Source organism: Phyllobates terribilis, unplaced genomic scaffold (assembly GCF_046119375.1).
Source record: "Phyllobates terribilis strain yellow unplaced genomic scaffold, ASM4611937v1 Scaffold_1__5_contigs__length_1240528914, whole genome shotgun sequence".
NCBI lineage: Eukaryota > Metazoa > Chordata > Amphibia > Anura > Dendrobatidae > Phyllobates > Phyllobates terribilis.
The window spans coordinates 729596538-729615313 of record NW_027362761.1 but is presented as its reverse complement, the minus strand read 5'-3'; the positions used below and the strand labels follow the sequence as shown (position 1 = coordinate 729615313).

At 47.5% G+C, this 18776-nt stretch overlaps 1 protein-coding gene across 1 annotated transcript in view; it reads right to left on the bottom strand.

Annotated features, from left to right (window-relative positions):
* The window catches only part of GIPC3 (GIPC PDZ domain containing family member 3), a 515979-nt gene that overhangs the window by 73208 nt on the left and 423995 nt on the right, over positions 1–18776 (bottom strand). Inside the window, exon 5 of the mRNA XM_073655161.1 lies at positions 7506–7587. Within this exon, the coding sequence (XP_073511262.1) occupies positions 7506–7587 (82 nt within the window). The remainder of the gene's footprint in view (positions 1–7505; positions 7588–18776) is intronic.

Below are 18776 nucleotides of genomic sequence, written 5' to 3'. Positions count from 1 at the left end.
GGAGATAAAAGCCCTGATGAGACGGCAGCAGGTAGAACTGTCTGGTGGTGAGATCGGTAGCATAAGACTGAGTGACCCATTCCCCATTTCCATGCCTCCCAAAAGTGAAATGATGATCTGGTGTCGGACTGCAATCGGGTTGAGAGGTAGAGACTACCAAGCCATGGTAGAACCCGTGTACTCAGACAGCAGGCCCACCATTTTGACAGCCCAATGGGTGGTTGATGTCCGTCATGGGAGGGTGCCCGTTCGCATTCTCAACATTGGGGAGAGGGAGGTACACTTACCCAGGTATGCTACACTTGCCAAACTGTTTGCTGTCGAACACAAAGCTATCAGGGCCGTGGAGCCTTTGCCTCCATCTCCACAGGCGGAGGGTAATGGCTCCCAGAAACAAAAGGAGGACTGGTGCCAGAAACTCCATGTGGGTGCTGACTCCACTCCCCTGCACCAAAAACAAGGAGTCTACCGGGTGGTCCAGGAGTACGAGAGAATTTTTAGTAAGCACCCGCTAGACTTCGGCAGAGTAAAAGGGATAGAACACCATATCCCCACGGGGAGCCACCCACCAATAAAAGAGAGACACAGGCCTGTACCCCCTGCACATTATCAGAATGCCAAGGGTATGCTGAGGGAAATGAAAGAAGCTGGGGTCATTAGAGATAGCTGTAGCCCCTGGGCAGCCCCCTTGGTTCTGGTAAAAAAGAAAGACGGCACCATGAGAATGTGCGTGGACTATAGACAAATCAACCGTATCACTCACAAAGACGCATATCCGCTGCCTAGAATAGAGGAGTCTTTAGCCGCACTAAAATCAGCTAACTTCTTTTCTACTTTGGACCTTACTAGAGGGTACTGGCAGGTTCCTGTGGCAGAGGCTGACAAGGAGAAGACCGCCTTCACCACCCCGATGGGACTGAGCGAGTTCAACTGTATACCCTTCGGGCTCTGCAACGCACCAGGGACCTTCCAGAGGCTGATGGAATGCTGTCTAGGGCACCGAAACTTCAAGACGGTCCTCCTTTACCTGGACGACGTGATCGTCTATTCGAAGACTTACGATGACCATCTAAAGCACCTGGCCGAGGTGTTCGAAGCCCTGGCAGGCTATGGCCTGAAGGTGAAACCATCAAAGTGTCACCTGTTGAAACCGAAGGTCCATTACCTAGGGCACGTGGTAAGTATGGAAGGAGTAGCCCCCGACCCTGACAAGGTCACGGCAATCAAGAGCTGGCCAAGCCCTTCGAACATCAAGGAAGTGAGGCAATTCCTCGGGTTGGTAGGCTACTACCGAAGGTTCATCCCCGGGTTCACTAAGATGGCAGCTCCTATGCAGGACCTCCTGATAGGACAGTCTAAGTCCAGAAGCCAAAAGCCACCCTTCAAGTGGGATAAACCGGAAGAGGAGTCCTTCCGCCAGTTGAAGATGGCCCTCACAGGGGATGAGATCCTGGCCTACCCTGATTATGGCCAGCCTTTTATTCTCCACACAGACGCCAGTAATGTGGGACTGGGAGCCGTACTCTCACAAAACCAACAGGGCAGAGAAAGGGTGATCGCGTACGCCAGCCGGAAGCTGAGGCCCACCTAGAGGAACCCGGAGAATTACAGCTCCTTCAAGCTAGAATTCTTGGTGGTGGTGTGGACCGTAACGGAACACTTCAAGCATTACCTGGTCTCCGCAAAGTTCACTGTGTACACGGACAACAACCCGTTAACACACCTAGACAGTGCAAGACTTGGTGCCCTGGAACAGCGGTAGATGGCCCGTCTCTCCAATTATGACTTCGTGATCAAGTACCGGGCAGGCAAAACCAATGCCAACGCTGACGCCCTATCGAGAATGCCTCACTTACCTGAAGGTGACGAAGATCCAGAAGAGCTGGGGGAGGTAGAACTCCCCGCGTTTCACCGGCATGGAGCCGTTCAATACTCCCACCGCATGAAGGAGAAAGATTTAACAACCGTTATGATCAATCCCCTACCTCATCACAGCTGGGCCGAGACCCAAGATAGTGATCCTGCAATCCGCCTGGTGAAAGATCTGCTGACCCAGGAAGACGCCCGCTTAGATCCGGATGCTCCAGAGGAAGCCAAGCAGCTATGGAAAGAGAAGAACAAGCTGTTCCTCTATGAAGGCAAGCTGTGCAGAAGACTTGTCAACCACTGGACACACGAGCTGACCTGGCAGATCATAGTCCCAAGGCGGGATGCAGCTATGGTCCTGGGGGCTTACCATGACAGAGCGGGGCACTTCGGTTGGAAGAAACTGGAGTTCCTACTAAGAGGACGGTTCTTTTGGGTCGTCATGAGAGGGGCTGTAGAGAAGTGGTGCAGGGACTGTGGCCCTTGTAACTTAAGGAGAAAAGACCGCACCAGCCAGAAGACACCCTTGAAGCCCATCATCACCCAGCAGCCTCTTGAGCTGGTAGCTCTGGACCACGTCAAATTGGCTCCAAGCCGGTAAGAATACATCTATGCCCTGACAATCGTGGAACACTATTCCCGTTTTCAAGTGGTGGTCCCGGTAAAAGACTTGACAGCACAAACGGCGGCCAGAGCCTTCCAGCAATACTTCTGCCGTCCACACGGGTATCCGGAACAAGTTCTGACAGACCAGGGTCCAGCGTTCGAGGCCAAAATCTTCCAAGAGTTCTGCAACCTCTATGGCTGTAAGAAGATTCGGACAACGCCTTACCACCCACAAACCAACGGGATGTGTGAGAAAATGAACAATATGGTCATTGATCTCCTGAAGACGTTGCCCCTGGAGGAACGCAGCCTGTGGCCAGAAAAACTGCCGGACCTGATAGACTTATACAACCATATCCCGGTGAATGCTACAAACTGCACCCCGGCTTACCTGATGCGAGCCAGACCAGGTAAGCTGCCCATAGACCTGGAGATGGGAGTCCTAACACCTGAGGACACCTCCCCGGATGCGGACTGGGATACGGAAAGGCGACTGCAGTACAAGAAGGTACAGGAGAGTGTGGAGAAGAGCCTGGCCCAGGTGAGAGAAAGGCAAGAAAGACTCTTCAACCAACACGCCCCTGCTGGTCCCCTAGAACCTGGTGAGCAGGTCCTGAAGCGAAAGAGAAAGCTACATAAGTTGGACGACCAGTGGGAAAGGGAACCCTGCAGTCTGATCACGACAACTCGAAGTTGTGCGTGATCACCAAGGATGGAGGAGAAACCACTAGTACCGTCTCCAGAGACCACCTAAAAAAGTGCCCCGAGCAACTCCGTAGTGCATAAAAGGATCAAAGTGACCTTGAACCCGCAGAGGACAAGGAAGAAATGATCAGCACCGTTCTCGGAGAGTTCCCTCAGTCCTGGACTTGAATAAACGATGCCATAGTGGTACCCGTCCTGCATTTCCTGCAACCGGCTGGCAACAACCCACACCAGAGCCTGAAGCTGAAGAAGAGCAAGCAGTTTCAGAGGCAGAAGAGCTGGTACCAGCAGCCCAGGAGAGTCAACCCTCTGCTGACAGTGAGCCTGCCATGCCTGCGGTGAGCCAAAGGACCTGCAGACAGCTGCCTGCCCTACCTGTACACCCAGCTGGTAGCTGTACCCCTAACGCTAGTGGGAAAGCCAGGTCGGTCCACCACCAGACAGTGGATTAAGGAGGTCAACCCGGAGCACAAAGGGGCAGATACCCGCTCGCTGGAGAATATAGGGTGCACTAAAACTGTAAATAACCCTGTTGCCAAGTGTTGAAATGTTTGCAAATTTACATGCATGATTAGTAATTGTGTATTTCAGTTTCTTACAGTTACCGTACGGACTCAAAGGTTATGAACTTTTAATAACCGGGACTTTGTATGGACTGCGTTCGGAGCCTGACCAAGGAATGAACTAAGACTGTAAAGGACTTGGGGCTAGGACAGACCCCCACCTGGTTAAGGCTCCCTGTTGTGTTGGTGAAATGGACACCCGGTCACAGACCACACTGTGACCTTAAGAACTCAACCTGTGCGTCGTTTGTCTACTAATGTTTTATGGTCATGCATATTATCTTTGTTTATTGTTTAGTCCCGGAGTACTAAATTTTACTAGGGGGGAATGTGTCACCCTGGCCTGGATGCCACAAATATAATAAAGCTGTGTCTGAGAGCAAGGGGGAGGTTCTCTAGTCAAGGACCATTAGCATGCAATACCTCCTGTCCCAGGCCAGTAGGGGGAGCAGGCTGCCCCTATAAAAGCTGGAACTGGGGGCAGGGTTAGGGAGAACTGGACAACCTGTCTCTGGATTGAGAGGTGTCCCAGAGCAGGGACAGACAGTTGTGTTGCAGCCTAAGAGGACGTGTGGCAGTAGGAGAGCCACGAGCCAGGGACAAGAGGCGAAGTGAGCCTGTCCTGGCAGATAAAGAAACTAATCTACCAGACTTTGGTGTCTGAGGCTGGGAGGATTCCAAGTCCTACAGCAGATAACCAGTCCGCAGGGGACTGTATGTTCCTTGGCCTAAGAAGCCCGGAGGCTCCGCCACAGCAGAAGGGACCAGCAAAGCCGTACCAGGCCGGGAGTAGAAAGGGACCCAAGTTGCAAGCCATACGGGCGAGAGGACACGGTGAGCTCGGGAACATGGGCTGTTACACTACAAGGAGGGAATTAGCCAGAAGGAGCACAGAGAGCACGGTAGGCCTACACCCTCACCCTGACCAGGGCCAGCTTCCCACTTGTTCTCAGACATCCAGGCCCCCCTCCTAGCCGGGCCTGTTTCTGGGTCATATTACCTGTTCTAATAAAGACCCTGAACTGTTTAAGAGGCCTCCGTTTCCTGGCTATCGCGGTCAGAATCATCCCCTCCATCATCCATTATATATACTGCCCTGGGGCCATACTCCTCCCGTGGGGAGTTGAACTATTCAGTGCTGCACATTTATATTAGCCCCAGCACTCTGCACTGCAGCGGCGGTTAGCCCTGACCGCAATCCACGGGTGGCGTAGTCGGACATTACCTACAGCACATAATAGACTACCACTGGCCTGACCACCCTGAGCCACGGAACCGGGTCACCACTACTACTCCCAGCATTGCCCTGAAGCCCGGTTCCGAGTGCCCCACGGCCCAGGGGGCGAGTCACATCGATACCACGTATCATAAGTGAATGGGGATCCCATTTGTGCTTAGCTCTAAAATGGCGTGGGATTGTCTTGAGCTGGGATGGATCTTTTGCTTTCCTGGCTGCCCCAATGTCCCTCTCGTGTTCCCATATGCGCAACCACAACTCCCTCGATGTCAAGCCGACATATATTAATGGGCAGTCGCAGGTCGCATAATACGCCATGCTAGAAGTGGCGCATAATATGTGATGTCTGATATCATAAGTTTTTGTACCATCTGCAGAACTAAACGTGGTGCACCGAAGGACATTGGGGCAAGCCAGGAAGTGTCCACACTTAAAGCTACCAAGAGTAGGGCCCCTGGAGCCAAATGGACTAGGTATCACTGGGACATACAGTAGTGACTATCTACCAGGTTGTCACCGAGATTGTGGCATCTCCTAGGTGTCATAGAAGGATAAACCCTGAGGCATTCTCTCAAGGAGGGCTCCGTCATCAAAATATCCCAATGTTTTTGTAGAATTTGTCTCATGTTGAACCACTCATGGTTATAGGTAGAGATGAACCTGATTTTATCCCCACCTTCTCTTTTGGGTTTGGTGGTGTGGAGTAGGGTGATATGAGGGGTTTGTCTTGCCCTCTGTTACCCCCGTTTTATGTATCTCTGACTATAACCGCATTGTGTAAATCTATCTATGTCTTAAGTCACAAGCCTGGTGTTCGAAGCTTTGCTCAGAAGAGCAGATCCGCCTCATCCTTAGGAATTGCCCAACTGGGACGGCCCTAATAGTGGCTGGACTGTGGGCAGACCCAGTGTGAATCAGTGATTTGACCGAAGTGGGCTTCCTGTAGCCATCAGTTTGAATACCCAAATCAGCATCAAACACTGAGGGAGATGTCCAGGAAGTCCACTCTTTTAGTATCAAAAGTATAAGTCAATTTGATGTTATACTGATTCACGTTGAGAATGTCCATGAACTCCCCGAGCTGCTGGGCCGTACCTTGTCACAAAAACAAAATGTCATCAATATATCTAAACCAGCACAGCACATGGCTGGCGGAAGGCACGCCCCCCCGCGCCAAAAATCTCCCTCCCCCACTTCTTTACTATATATACTTTTGGCCATAGGGCATTGTGCAATTTTGGTCTTATGTGTCTATCTGTGGGACTCCTGACATGTTCACAGACTGCCACTGATTCAATCCTACCTCGGTGTACTGTATCATTCTGCACCACCTCTTTGTCTGTTCCACAATTTGTCTTTTCATATTTAATACATTTTAAACTTTTTTCTGAAACTATTTGCTGTTGCGTACTCCTCTTTCATATACTCTCATACATACAGTACATAGGTGACATTAATTACCTAGACCTCCAAACTGTATTGTGATCTGCTAGTGGCAACGAGAGTAGCTGAGAAGAAGACACATGGAACAGTGGATAGTCATATCAATAAAAGCTATTCTAGTCTATTCCTACTGTTCTGTATATACATTTGTAATCCTCCATCCCACACAAAATAAATATGTATGCATTTTTGATATATTTCCTTTTATGTGTCCTCTCCTGGTTCCAAAATATGTCTTGGCTGCCCACACCAACCAAACAATGCCACTTTCATTTTACTAAAGTCCTGGTTAAAAAATGAACCTGATGTCTGATTGGTTTCTATGAACAACAATGACAGGCTCTCTTTTAGGCAGTATAGATACATTAAATGAGGCTGATTCGTATTTGTATTGTATTTATAGGTAGGAGGTGTCCATTAACAGAAACATAGATGGATATAAATATTCATGCATCTACTAAGAAAAACAATTGAAGTGCGCAGCTCCTGCATGACCCACGTGTGCAAAGTGGTGTATGGGTTCAATAGTAAATCTATGGGTCTGTATATCGCTCTGTGATAGTGAATGTACGGACCCATAGACTTACTATTGTGCCCGTACTCTGCTTAGTGCACCCATCTCATGCAGAAGCTGAGCACTTCAGAGTATTTTGACCAATCAATGATGTTCTCAGGACCCAGACTCCCACCGATCAGCAACGTTATGGAGTGCCTATAATACTGTACATAAAAAGTTTCATAAAATAAAACACTATGATGACAAATCCATGGACATATGGTAGGCAAAAGCTTCTGGATATGGATGCTCTGAGGGTGATATCTCTAGCAGCAAGCACTTTTGGAAAGTGGGAAAATGATTCAGTTTGACAAGTTTATTTTGATACTGAGGGAATAAACCTCTAAATGGTCCATTATGTTGTAATACTAATACCTCAATGCAATGTTTTACAATGTGCATGAGGCCTTATTTTGAAACCAGAAAGAGGACAAAAATAGATAACCAAAATGGGGATAATTAGGTCTGATTTTATTTCTACATGTTAAGTAACAGTAGTGGTAAAATGTAACTATTTAAAATCTCTTACCAAGCTCCATGTCTCGGATTCCCATGTAACTTTCCAGTAAATCATCCACTTTACGTGTCACCTCTTCTTCCCCATCACTTGGCTGTAGAATTAATTACGCATCAACTTTAGTTATTAAGCTTTAGTCATTTTGAAACAAAAACACAAGGTTTTCTTAGTTATCAACTGTATAAATTTGGAATATGTGCCGTTAGCTTCATAATAACAATTACACAGCTGTTTTGACAGTGTAACAAAAGTTAATCTGTTAGATAAAAGATTGATACTGTCGTCGCGCTCACAGCTACTGAACAGAGTAAGATAAATGGAAGGAATAACAAGCATGTACATATAATGTTTCAATAAATTTGAACATGTTTGTAGATGGGCACAAATGATATTGCAACAACAAAGACCCTGAATTACAAAGTACATAATTAAATAAATAGGTAGTTTTTCAAAACAGTATCATTCTATAGGTTAGTAGCACACTAGAAATGTCTGTTAGCGATGATCCTATGTGGATGACACTATGTGAATGGCAATGCAGACCTAACGCTCCAGCTACTAATCCTGCATATGTATAAAGGTAGTGAAAGAATTAAGGACAGTGTCAGGTAGACATACAGTTTGCAGGAATTGGTTCCTCATTGTGGTCTCCAATGGTACTCTGACTTAGGGGAACTGAAATTTCCCTGAAACGCATAGGTATTGTGGACACTGCAAGAGTCCGTACCAATCATTAGTGACTTCACACACCACTCCAGGACTCACCCTTGTGGTTACCAGGGACACAACCAGCCGGAGCGCCCAGGTCTCATTGACTTTTCAGAAGATTTTCAGCATCACGCTGCACCGTGTCCATATCCAGCCATCCCATGACTGTGGATCTTTACAAGCGGATACCCGTGCACACAAGAGCTCATAAAGACAGAAGGATAACTCCTATATTCCAGCTGATAATTGGAGTAATAAATTGTACGTTCTCGCACATAAAAACAGCAATGTATATGCAGTGGTTTGAAAAAGTATACACACCTGTAAAATTTTCCAATTTTTTTCTCTCCTTGTACTCACAAATATATGTATTTTATTGGGATAGTATGTGAAAAATCTACACAAAGTAGCAAGTATTTGTGAAGTGTAAACAAAATAATACATAGTTTTCTAAATATTTTTAAAAATGTAAAACTGAAAATTGTGAAGTGCATTTGTATGCAGCCCCCTGAGTCAATACGTTGTAGGACCACCTTTCACAACAATTACTGCTGCAAGTCTTTTGGGGTATGTCTCTACATTTTGCACATCTATAGACTGACATTTTTCCCATTCTTCTTTGCAAACTAGCTATAGCTCAGTGAGACTGGATGGAGGCATCTGTGAACAGCAATTTTCAAGTCTTGCCACAGATTCTCAGTGGGATTTAAGTCTGGACTTTGACTGGGCCATTCAAACACATGAATATGCTTTGACCTACACCATTTCTTTGTAGCTCTGTCAGTCTGTTTAGGGTCATTGTCCTGCTGAAAGATGAACCTCAAGTTTTTTGCAGCCTCTAATAGATATATTCCTCCAGGATTGCCCTGTATTTATCTCCATCTTTCCATCAACTCTGACCAGCTTTCCTGTCCCTTCGAATAAAAGCATGTTTGATGGTGAGGATGGTATTTTCCGGGTGATGTGCAGTGTTAGTTTTCTGCCGCACATAGCGTTTGCACTAAGCCCAAAAAGTTCTACTTTGGTCTTACCTGACCAGAGCACCTTCTTCCACATGCTAGCTGTTTTCCCTACATGACTTTTTGCAAATTACAAATAGGACTTCTTATGGCTTGCTTTCTAAAATGACTTTCTTGTTGCCTTTCTTGCATAAAGGCCAGATGTACGGAGTATACGACTAATAGTTGTCCTGTGGACATTCTCCCACGTGGGCTGTGCATCACTGCAGCTCCACCAGAGTGACCATGGGCCTCTTGGTTGCTTCTCTAATTAGTGCTTTCTTTGTTTGGAATGTCAGTTTAGGTGAAGAGTAGTGATGAGCGAGCATGCTCGCAACTGCTAGGTACTCGCCCGAGCATCTCACTGTTCGAGATGCTCGGTGCTCGTCGAATACTTCCAGGATGCTCGGGCGGGAGCTCAAGTTCCCGTACCGCATGTTTGGCACTGTTTTAACACCGAATAAACATGCGGGGATTGCCTGCCACTCACTGTAATGCCGCAGCCATGTTGGTTGTGGCATAACAGTGATTGGCTGGCCGCATAGCGTCATTGGGTCTATATGAGACTTGGTGACCCTATGCTCGTCACAGTCTACCCTTCAGACAGGCAGAGTAGTGAGTACCTCGGGCTTTAATAACAGCTTCAGTCTCTGAGGCATGAACTTAATGAGTGACAAACAGTGCTCTTCATCAATCTGGCTCCAACTTTCTCTGATTGCTGTTGCCAGATCAGCTTTGCATGTTGGAGCCTTGTCATGGACCATTTTCTTCAACTTGCACCAAAGATTTTCAATTGGATTGAGATCCGGACTATTTGCAGGCCATGACATTGACAATATGTGCCTTCTTTCAAGGAATGTTTTCACAGTTTTTGTTCTATGGCAGGATGCATTATCATCTTGAAAAATGATGTCATCATCCCCAAACATCCTTTCAATTGATGGGATAAGAAAACTGTCCAAAATATCAATGTAAACTTGGGCATTTATTGAAGATGTAATGACAGCCATCTCCCCAGTGCCTTTACCTGACATGCAGCCCCATATCATCAATGACTGTGGAAATTTGCATGTTCTCTTCATGCAGTCATCTTTATAAATCTCATTGGAACGGCACCAAACAAAAGTTCCAGCATCATCACCTTGCCCAATGCAGATTCGCGATTCATCACTGAATATGACTTTCATCCAGTCATCCACAGTCCACGATTGCTTTTCCTTAGCCCATTGTAACCTTGTTTTTTTCTGTTTAGGTGTTAATGATGGCTTATGCTTAGCTTTTCTGCATGTAAATCCCATTTCCTTTAGGCGGTTTCTTACAGTTCAGTCTCAGACTCCAGTTTTCTCCCATTCGTTCCTCATTTGTTTTGTTGTGCATTTCCTGCTTTGCAGACACATTGCTGTAAGTTTCCGGTCTTGATGCTTTGATGTTTTCCTTGGTCTACCAGTATGTTTGCCTTTAACAACCTTCCCATGTTGTTTGTATTTGGTCTAGATTTTAGACACAGCTGAGTGTGACCCACCAACATCTTTTGCAACATTGCGTGATGATTTACTTTCTTTTCAGAGTTTGATAATCCTCTCCTTTGTTTCAATTGACATCTCTCGTTTTGGAACCATGATTCATGTCAGTCCACTTGGTGAAACAGCTCTCCAAGGTATGAACACTCCTTTTTAGATGCAGACTAACGAGCAGATCTAATTTGATGCAGGTGTTAGTTTTGGAAATGAAAATTTACAGGGTGATTCCATAATTTTTTCCTCAGAATTGAGTGATTCCATAATTTTTTCCCTCTGCTTGGTCTGAAAAAACTTACCCTTACTGAGTACCACATTTTTAATCTTGATTTCTTTTAGTGTTTCTTAAAGCCCTAAAGATGCCATTTGAAATGACTTTAGTTTTGTGCCATGTCTGTGATCTGCTTTTTTTCAACAACATCAAACAACTGAATGAACATCCTCCGAGCCCGGTGATTCCATCATTTTTTCCAGGGGTTGTATACAGAGTCATTACAAACAGAGTGATCTATTTCAAGTGTTTATTTCTATTAATGTTGATGATTATGGCTTACAGCCAATGAAAACACTAAAGTCATTATCTCAGTAAATTAGAATACTTTATAGCAACAGCTTGAAAAATGTTTTTAAAATCCAAAATGTTGGCCTACTGAAATGTATGTTTAGTAAACGCACTCAATGCTTGGTCGGGGCTCTTTTTGCATCAATTACGGCATCAATGCGGCGTGGCATGGAGGCGATCAGCCTGTGGCACTGCTGAGGTGTTATGGAAGCCCAGGTTGCTTTGATAGCAGCCTTCAGCTCGTCTGCATTGTTGGGTCTGGTGTCTCTCATCTTCGTCTTGACAATACCCCATAGATTCTCTATGGGGTTAAGGTCAGGCAAGTTTGCTGGCCAATCAAGCACAGTGATACTGTTGTTTTTAAACCAGGTATTGGTACTTTTGGCAGTGTGAACAGGTGCCAAGTCCTGCTGGAGAATGAAATTTCCATCTCCAAAAAGCTTGTCGGCAGAGGGAATCATGAAGTGCTCTAAAATTTCCTTGTAGACAGCTGCTCTGACTTTGGTCTTGATAAAACACAGTGGACCTACACCAGCAGATGATGTATATAATCATGCTAATGACTTGTATATAAGTCATTAGTCATTAGTACGAAAAGTATTCAGACCCCTTTAAATTTTTCACTCTTTGTTTCATTGCAGACATTTGGTAAATTCTAAAAAGTTCATTTCTTTTCTCATTAAAGTACACTCTGCACCCCATCTTGACTGAAAAAAACAAAAATGTAGAAATTTTTGCAAATTTATTAAAAAAGAAAAACTGAAATATCACATGGTCATAAGTATTCAGACCCTTTGCTCAGCATTGAGTAGAAGCACCCTTGTGAGCTAGTACAGCCATGAGTCTTCTTGGAAATGATGCAACAAGTTTTTCACACCTGGAATTGGGGATCCTCTGCCATTCTTCCTTGCAGATCCTCTCCAGTTCCGCAGGTTGGATGATGAACGTTGGTGGACAGCCATTTTCAGGACTCTCCAGAGATGCTCAATTGGGTTTAGGTCAGGGCTCAGGCTGGGCCAGTCAAGAATGGTCACAGAGTTGTTCTGAAGCCACTCCTTTGTTATTTTAGCTGTGTGCTTAGGGTCATTGTCTTGTTGGAAGGTGAACCTTCGGCCAAGTCTGAGGCCCAGAGCACTCTGGAAGAGGTTTTCATCCAGGATTAGTGATGAGCGAACGCGCTCGCCACTACTCGGTACTCGTCTGAGCATCATGGTGCTCGAGATGCTCGGCGCTCGGCGAGTATTTCCGGGTTGCTCGGGCGGGAACTCGAGTCCCCTCCTTGCATGCTTGGCGCTCTTTAGAAAGCCAATGAACAAGCAGGGATTGCCTGCCATGCACTGTAATGCCGTAGCCATGTTGGTTGTGGGCATTACAGTGATTGGCTGGCCGCACAGCTTTATCTTGTCTATATAAGACCTGGCGCCGCCATGCTCGTCACAGTCACTTTGGATCAGACAGTGTAAGGAGAGCTGCTGCTGTGTCAGGGAGAGATTTAATCGTGTATTAGGTAGTGTAGGGAGAAAAACTGTACATTACACATATCCATCTAAACAAACAGTCCTTTTGAGGACTAACTAATCCATCTGCAGAGATATCAGGCCAGCAGTGTATATGGGCAGGCAGGCAGGGTATATAACAGACTGCAGTGCACATAGGACAAGAGGCTCCATTCCAGTTCTGCCTTCTGCTGCTGTTAGATATTTCTAGACAAATGCCCAGGTCTCAGGGGCCAGGAATAATTTTTTTTGCATCTTAATCCTCATAATTTGCTTAAAAAGCAATCCAGAGAACACGTTTTTTCTGCGCCATTTGCTTGTTGGCACTGCAGAATACAGCCAGGTCCTTTCCATATTACAGCGCAAAAAATCCAGCTATTTAAAACTGTGTTTTCTTCGTCACATGGATCACATATACGTTTTCAGAAAATACTGCCATTTCTGGCCTGCATTAAAAAAAATTTTCAGTGTGTCAGCAAAGTTTATGACACTGGTTTGCTGTTCAAAACAGTTACCTACAGGCCAGGTATTTAAAACTGTGTTTTCTCCGTCACACAGATTACATATATGTTTTCAGAAAATACAGCCATTTCTGGCCTCCATTAAAAAAATGTTTCAGTGTGTCAGTGAAGCAATTGACACCAGATTGCTGTTCAAAATAGTTACCTACAGGCCAGGTATTTAAAACTGTGTTTTCTGTGTCACACGGCTCACATATACGTTTTCAGAAAATACTGCCATTTCTGGCCTCCATTAAAAAATGTTTTCAGTGTGTCAGTGAAGCAATTCACAGCAGTTTGCTGTTCAAACTACTTACCTACAGGCCAGGTATTTAAAACTGTGTTTTCTGCGTCACACGGATCACATATACGTTTTCAAAAAATACTGCCATTTCTGGCCTCCATTAAAAAAAAATTTCAGTGTGTCAGTGAAGCAATTCAAAGCAGTTTGCTGTTCAAACTACTTACCTACAGGCCAGGTATTTAAAACTGTGTTTTCTCCGTCAAACGGCTCACATATAAGTTCACTCCAAACTCAGTCTTTTGTAGTGAGCGTGGAAGATACTGTCCTCCATTTAAAATGGGCAAGGCACGTGGCAAGGGATGGGGAACTGGACGTGATGGTAATGGTGCATGCAGAGGCCGAGGACAAGGCCGTGGGCAAGCCGAAATTGTGCCACAACAAACACCCACATCTTCTCGCCTGACCTTCCTGTCCCAATTTCTAGGGGACCGCAGCACACCACTATTGAACCCAGAGCAGTGTCAAAAGGTTGTTGGTTGGATAGCGGATAATGCTTCCAGTCACTTAGCCACCAACACCACCACCCTGTCTTCCACATGGTGAAGTCTCAGTAGCCGTGAGTCTGGATCGCATATTCTTCACCTTGATCCTCCTTCCTCCCACCATGCCGAGTATACAGAGACAACTGATCCCACACTTGGAAACTCTGAAGAGCTGTTCACTTTTCCATTTATAGATTCGGGCCTCTCGCCCGGTCCACTTGAAGCGGGGCAAGAGGATAACGCGTGTAGCAATGCCCAAATATTTGAGCAGCCACGGTCACATGAAGGCGATGGTGAGAAAGTGTCACAAGAGGTGGACGATGATGAGACACAATTGCCAGAAAGTCAGGAGGAGGACCAGGGTGCAGAAATGGAAGACGAGGTGGTGGACGATATAGTAACTGACCCAACCTGGGAGGAGGACATGCAGAGCGAGGACAGGAGCATACAGGGGGAGGGAGGCAGAGCACCCCAACAGGCAGGAAGAAGCAGTGTGGTGGCCGCAGACAGAAGGCAGGCAACTGTTCCCCATAACACTAACACGAAGGAAGTTGCCAGTCCAACTGTTAGGTATTCGAGAGTCAGGTTCTTTCTTAAAGACTCTGCCGATAACCCCAAAAAGGCCATTTGCACCACCTGCCAGGCCATCATTAGCAGGGGTGGCAAAATGACCAGCCTGACCACCACCAGCATGATCAGGCACATGGCAGAAAAGTACCCGACCTTGTGGGCCGAACCCCAGGGTCGAGGAACAGTGTCTGCGGGTGGCACCATTGCTTCTTCCGCTGTTGTGGATGCAAGCTAATCCCCTGTCCATGGTGCATGCGAAGATGCATCCTTCCCTGCACCTGTCGTTGCACACTCTGAAGTAGCAGCATCAGGAAGCACGTCCACGTCCTTGTCCCAGCGCAGCATTCAGTTGTCCATACCCCAGTCCTAGGAACGCAAGCGCAAATATGCAGCCAACGCCCCACAGGCCACACTACTAAATTCTCACATTTCACGACTGCTTGCGCTCGAAATGTTGCCTTTTAGGCTCGTGGAGACGGAAGCATTCCGCAACCTGATGGCGGCGGCCATCCCTCAGTACTTGGTCCCCAGCCGCCACTATTTCTCCCGGTGTGCCGTCCCCGCATTACACAAGCACGTGTCCCAAAACATTAGCCGTGCTCTCAACAACGCAGTTACCGGTAAAGTCCACCTAACCACGGACACGTGGACAAGTGTACATCTCGCTGACGGCACACTGGGTTAACATGGTGGAAGCCAGGACCCAGTCGGACCTTGGGACGGAACACGTCCTCCCGACGCCAAGGATTGCGGGCCCTAGTTCAATCAGGGTTGGCCCCATTTTCTACAGCTCCTGCACCTCATCCTCCTCAGCCTCCTCCTCCTCTCCAGCCTCCATCTCAGAAATGACCACATCAGTCACAAGCTGGAAGCACTGCCTCGGCCAAGCGGCAACAGGCTGTGCTGAAGCTAATATGCTTAGGTGAAAAACCGCACAATGCTGAAGAGTTGTGGACAGCTCTGAAAGAGAAGGCAGATCTGTGGCTCACACCGCTGAACCTACAGCCAGGCATGGTCGTGTGTGACAATGGCCGGAACCTGGTGGCGGCTCTGAGGCGAGGCGAGCTCACACACGTACCATGCCTGGCCCATGTGCTTAACCTCCTGGTTCAGCGGTTTCTCAAATCCTACCCGGAGCTGCCGGATCTGCTTGTTAAAGTACGCCGCCTGTGTGCCCATTTTAGAAAGTCAGCTACAGCTTCTGCCGCCATTACAGTGTTTCAGCAGCGTTTGCAGCTTCTGGCTCACAGACTGGTGTGTGATGTCCCCACGCATTGGAACTCTACACTGCAGATGTTGGGAAGGATTTGTGAGCAGAAGAGGGCAGTTGTTGAATACCAGCATCAACATGGCCGTCGGTATTGAGTTCAGACTCCACACATAAGACCTCAGGAGTGGACATGGATGTCAGACATATGTACCATCCTCCAAAACTTTGAAGACTCCACCAAGATGGTGAGTGGCGATGACGCCATAATTAGCGTCACCATCCCGCTTCTCTGTCTTCTGAAACGTTCTCTGCTCACAATCAAAGAGGATGCATTGCAGGCGGAGCACGATGAGATGGAGCAAGGAACCATACAGGGTGATTACACACAGCCAAGCCTCATCTCATCCCAATGTGGATTGGGTGACAATGAGGAAGAGGAGGAGGAGGAAGGACTGGAGCTAGTTTCATGCACTATAGACGGTACTACCTGCACAGCTGTCATACCGTCTGTTCAGCGTGGATGGCCTGAGGACAGAGAGGAGGAGGAGGAGAGCATGGTCAGTCATCCTCTTGGTGAGGACACGGAAGTCTTGACTGTTAGTAGTCTGGCACGCATGGCTGAGTTTATGTTACGCTGCCTTTCCCATGACCCTCGCATTCTCAAAATTTTGGGTGACAGACATTACTGGTTGGTGACACTTCTAGACCCACGCTACAAGGAGAACTTTATATCTCTTATTCCTGAGGCAGACAGGTCTACAAAAATGGGGCTGTACAAGAAGGCCCTTGTTGCGGAACTATTAAAAAATTCCCATCTGAAAATGCTGGCGGCAGAGGGCATACTTCGTTGGACAACCAAGGAGTACAGGCGAGAGAGACACAACTTCAATCCAGCAGAGGCAGGGGAACACTTTCAAAGTTCTGAGAGAGTTTTCTCAGACCCTCTCATCAGACAGGCCCTGAGGCGCGGGTTACTCTCACAAGGAGTGCAAAGTTTGGGAAGATGCTGAGGGAGTACCTTGCCGACCGTACCAACTTCCTCCGTGATTCCGCTGTGCCTTATAATTATTGGGTATCCAAGCTGGATACATGGAATGAACTGGCTCTCTATGCCTTGGAGGTCCTGGCCTGCCCTGCCGCCAGCGTTTTATCAGAGCGGGTTTTTAGTGCCGCTGGTGGAATTATAACTGATAAGTAGTGTTGAGCCACCCCCGTAGTGTTCGAGTTCGGTTCAGTTCGTCGAACACCCGTGTGTTCGCCGAACTGTTCGTCGAACTGTTCGTCGAACACCTTCGAACACCGTCAAAACCAATGGCAGGCAAACAAAAACACATAGAAACACATAGAAAACACCTTCAAAGGTGTCCAAAAGCTGACAAACTGCTCAGAAGACACAACTAACACATGGAAAAGTGACAAGTACATATAGTCATGCGAAAAGAAAAGAGGTGGAGGAGTAAAAGGAGGGGGAGACACAGATATAGGCATGTCATGCCCTTCTAAAATCCAAAAAGTGAGAAGCCAACACGGCCAGTCCGTTCCTGCCCGTGCCACCTCTGTGTTGCCGGGTTTGTGCCAGAGCCGCGGTGGACCCTGACGGCCAGCCCCCCTATCCCAATACTGGTGCCTGTCCGCCGGTGGGTCGAGGCCCCCCACGGTGGGGGGGGGGGTAACATCTGCAGAAGAAAGACCATCTTCCAGCCAAACTAAGATGTCGACTTCTTTTCGTGGACAATGTGATACGATCCCATTCTTACGGACACGCCCATCGCTACAAATTCTAAATGAGGCACAAAAACAGCAGGTGCTTCAACGGATATCAAGTGCTCCTTCAAGTGGGCTCTCCTCCACCTCAATTTCAACATCACAAATACTCCAGTCCTCAGAGGTGTCACCCCAATCGCACTAGCTTCCTCACAGCTCCCAAGTCTCCAGCTGCCCGTCTGAGTATGGGGTAGCACAGATGGTTGAGTCTGCACAGCTGTTTACTCATACTATAGCCTGGGAAACAGAGGTCTGCTCCAGAGCTTCTGTTAATCCAGATGAGGAAATGATCTGATCTGATGCCCAGAATCTTTATAAGTCGGATCCAGGACCAGATGAAGAAGGTTCCGAGCATAATGTAGACCCTTGTTCCCAAACTGTAACTCCTGTTGGTGGAGACAATGATGAAGACGATGATGAGACTCAAATACCTGATTGGAGCGACAACTTGACTTTTCGGTCAGGGCAGGAAGAGGTTGGCTCTGAGGACGACGGGTGTGATAACACACAGGGTGATGATGACGAGGTTGGAGATCCCACTTACTGTCAACCCACAGTCAGCCAGTCGATGAGGTCAGCAGAGGAGGTGGAGGAGGATGTGACTAGCCCTGGGGATGGGGATGACTCGGTACCCGGGCATTTGCCTGGCCTTGGGGATGTCGCGGTGGTCGGCTCCCTGGCCCGTACCCTGGGGACTCTCTTTAAAAGGGTGGATAATTGTTAATTTTATAAGAGTTCATGACGCCACCTGTGGTATCTGGTGACAAGCACCAGCGCTGCAGCAGTCCACTGAGGCCGGTGATAAGGCAGCTCGATGGTATAGCTCCCCACAGGTGGACCTAGGTCTCAGGGCAGCGTATGCAGGGGGAATGCAGGACAGGCGAGACCCAGCTGGGTCAGAGCAAGAACGGGAACGGACACGGTGGTCACTTCAGTACCTTTTACTGGTGGAAATTCAGGCACATCCCGGAGCACTGTAGGGTGAAGGGTGCATATCAGGATCCTCCCCAATGAGCGGGTGTAGGGCCTCCTGTTTCTTGCCTCTGCGTAGTAAGTTTCTGACCTGCCTGGAGCTAGGCCTAACTTTGTCTCTGTCCTGCGCTGGCTGACCTTGTGGTAGGGCCTTCTCTTGGAGTTCACGCTCCCAGTATGCGGGGCCTAAGCGTCTCCTG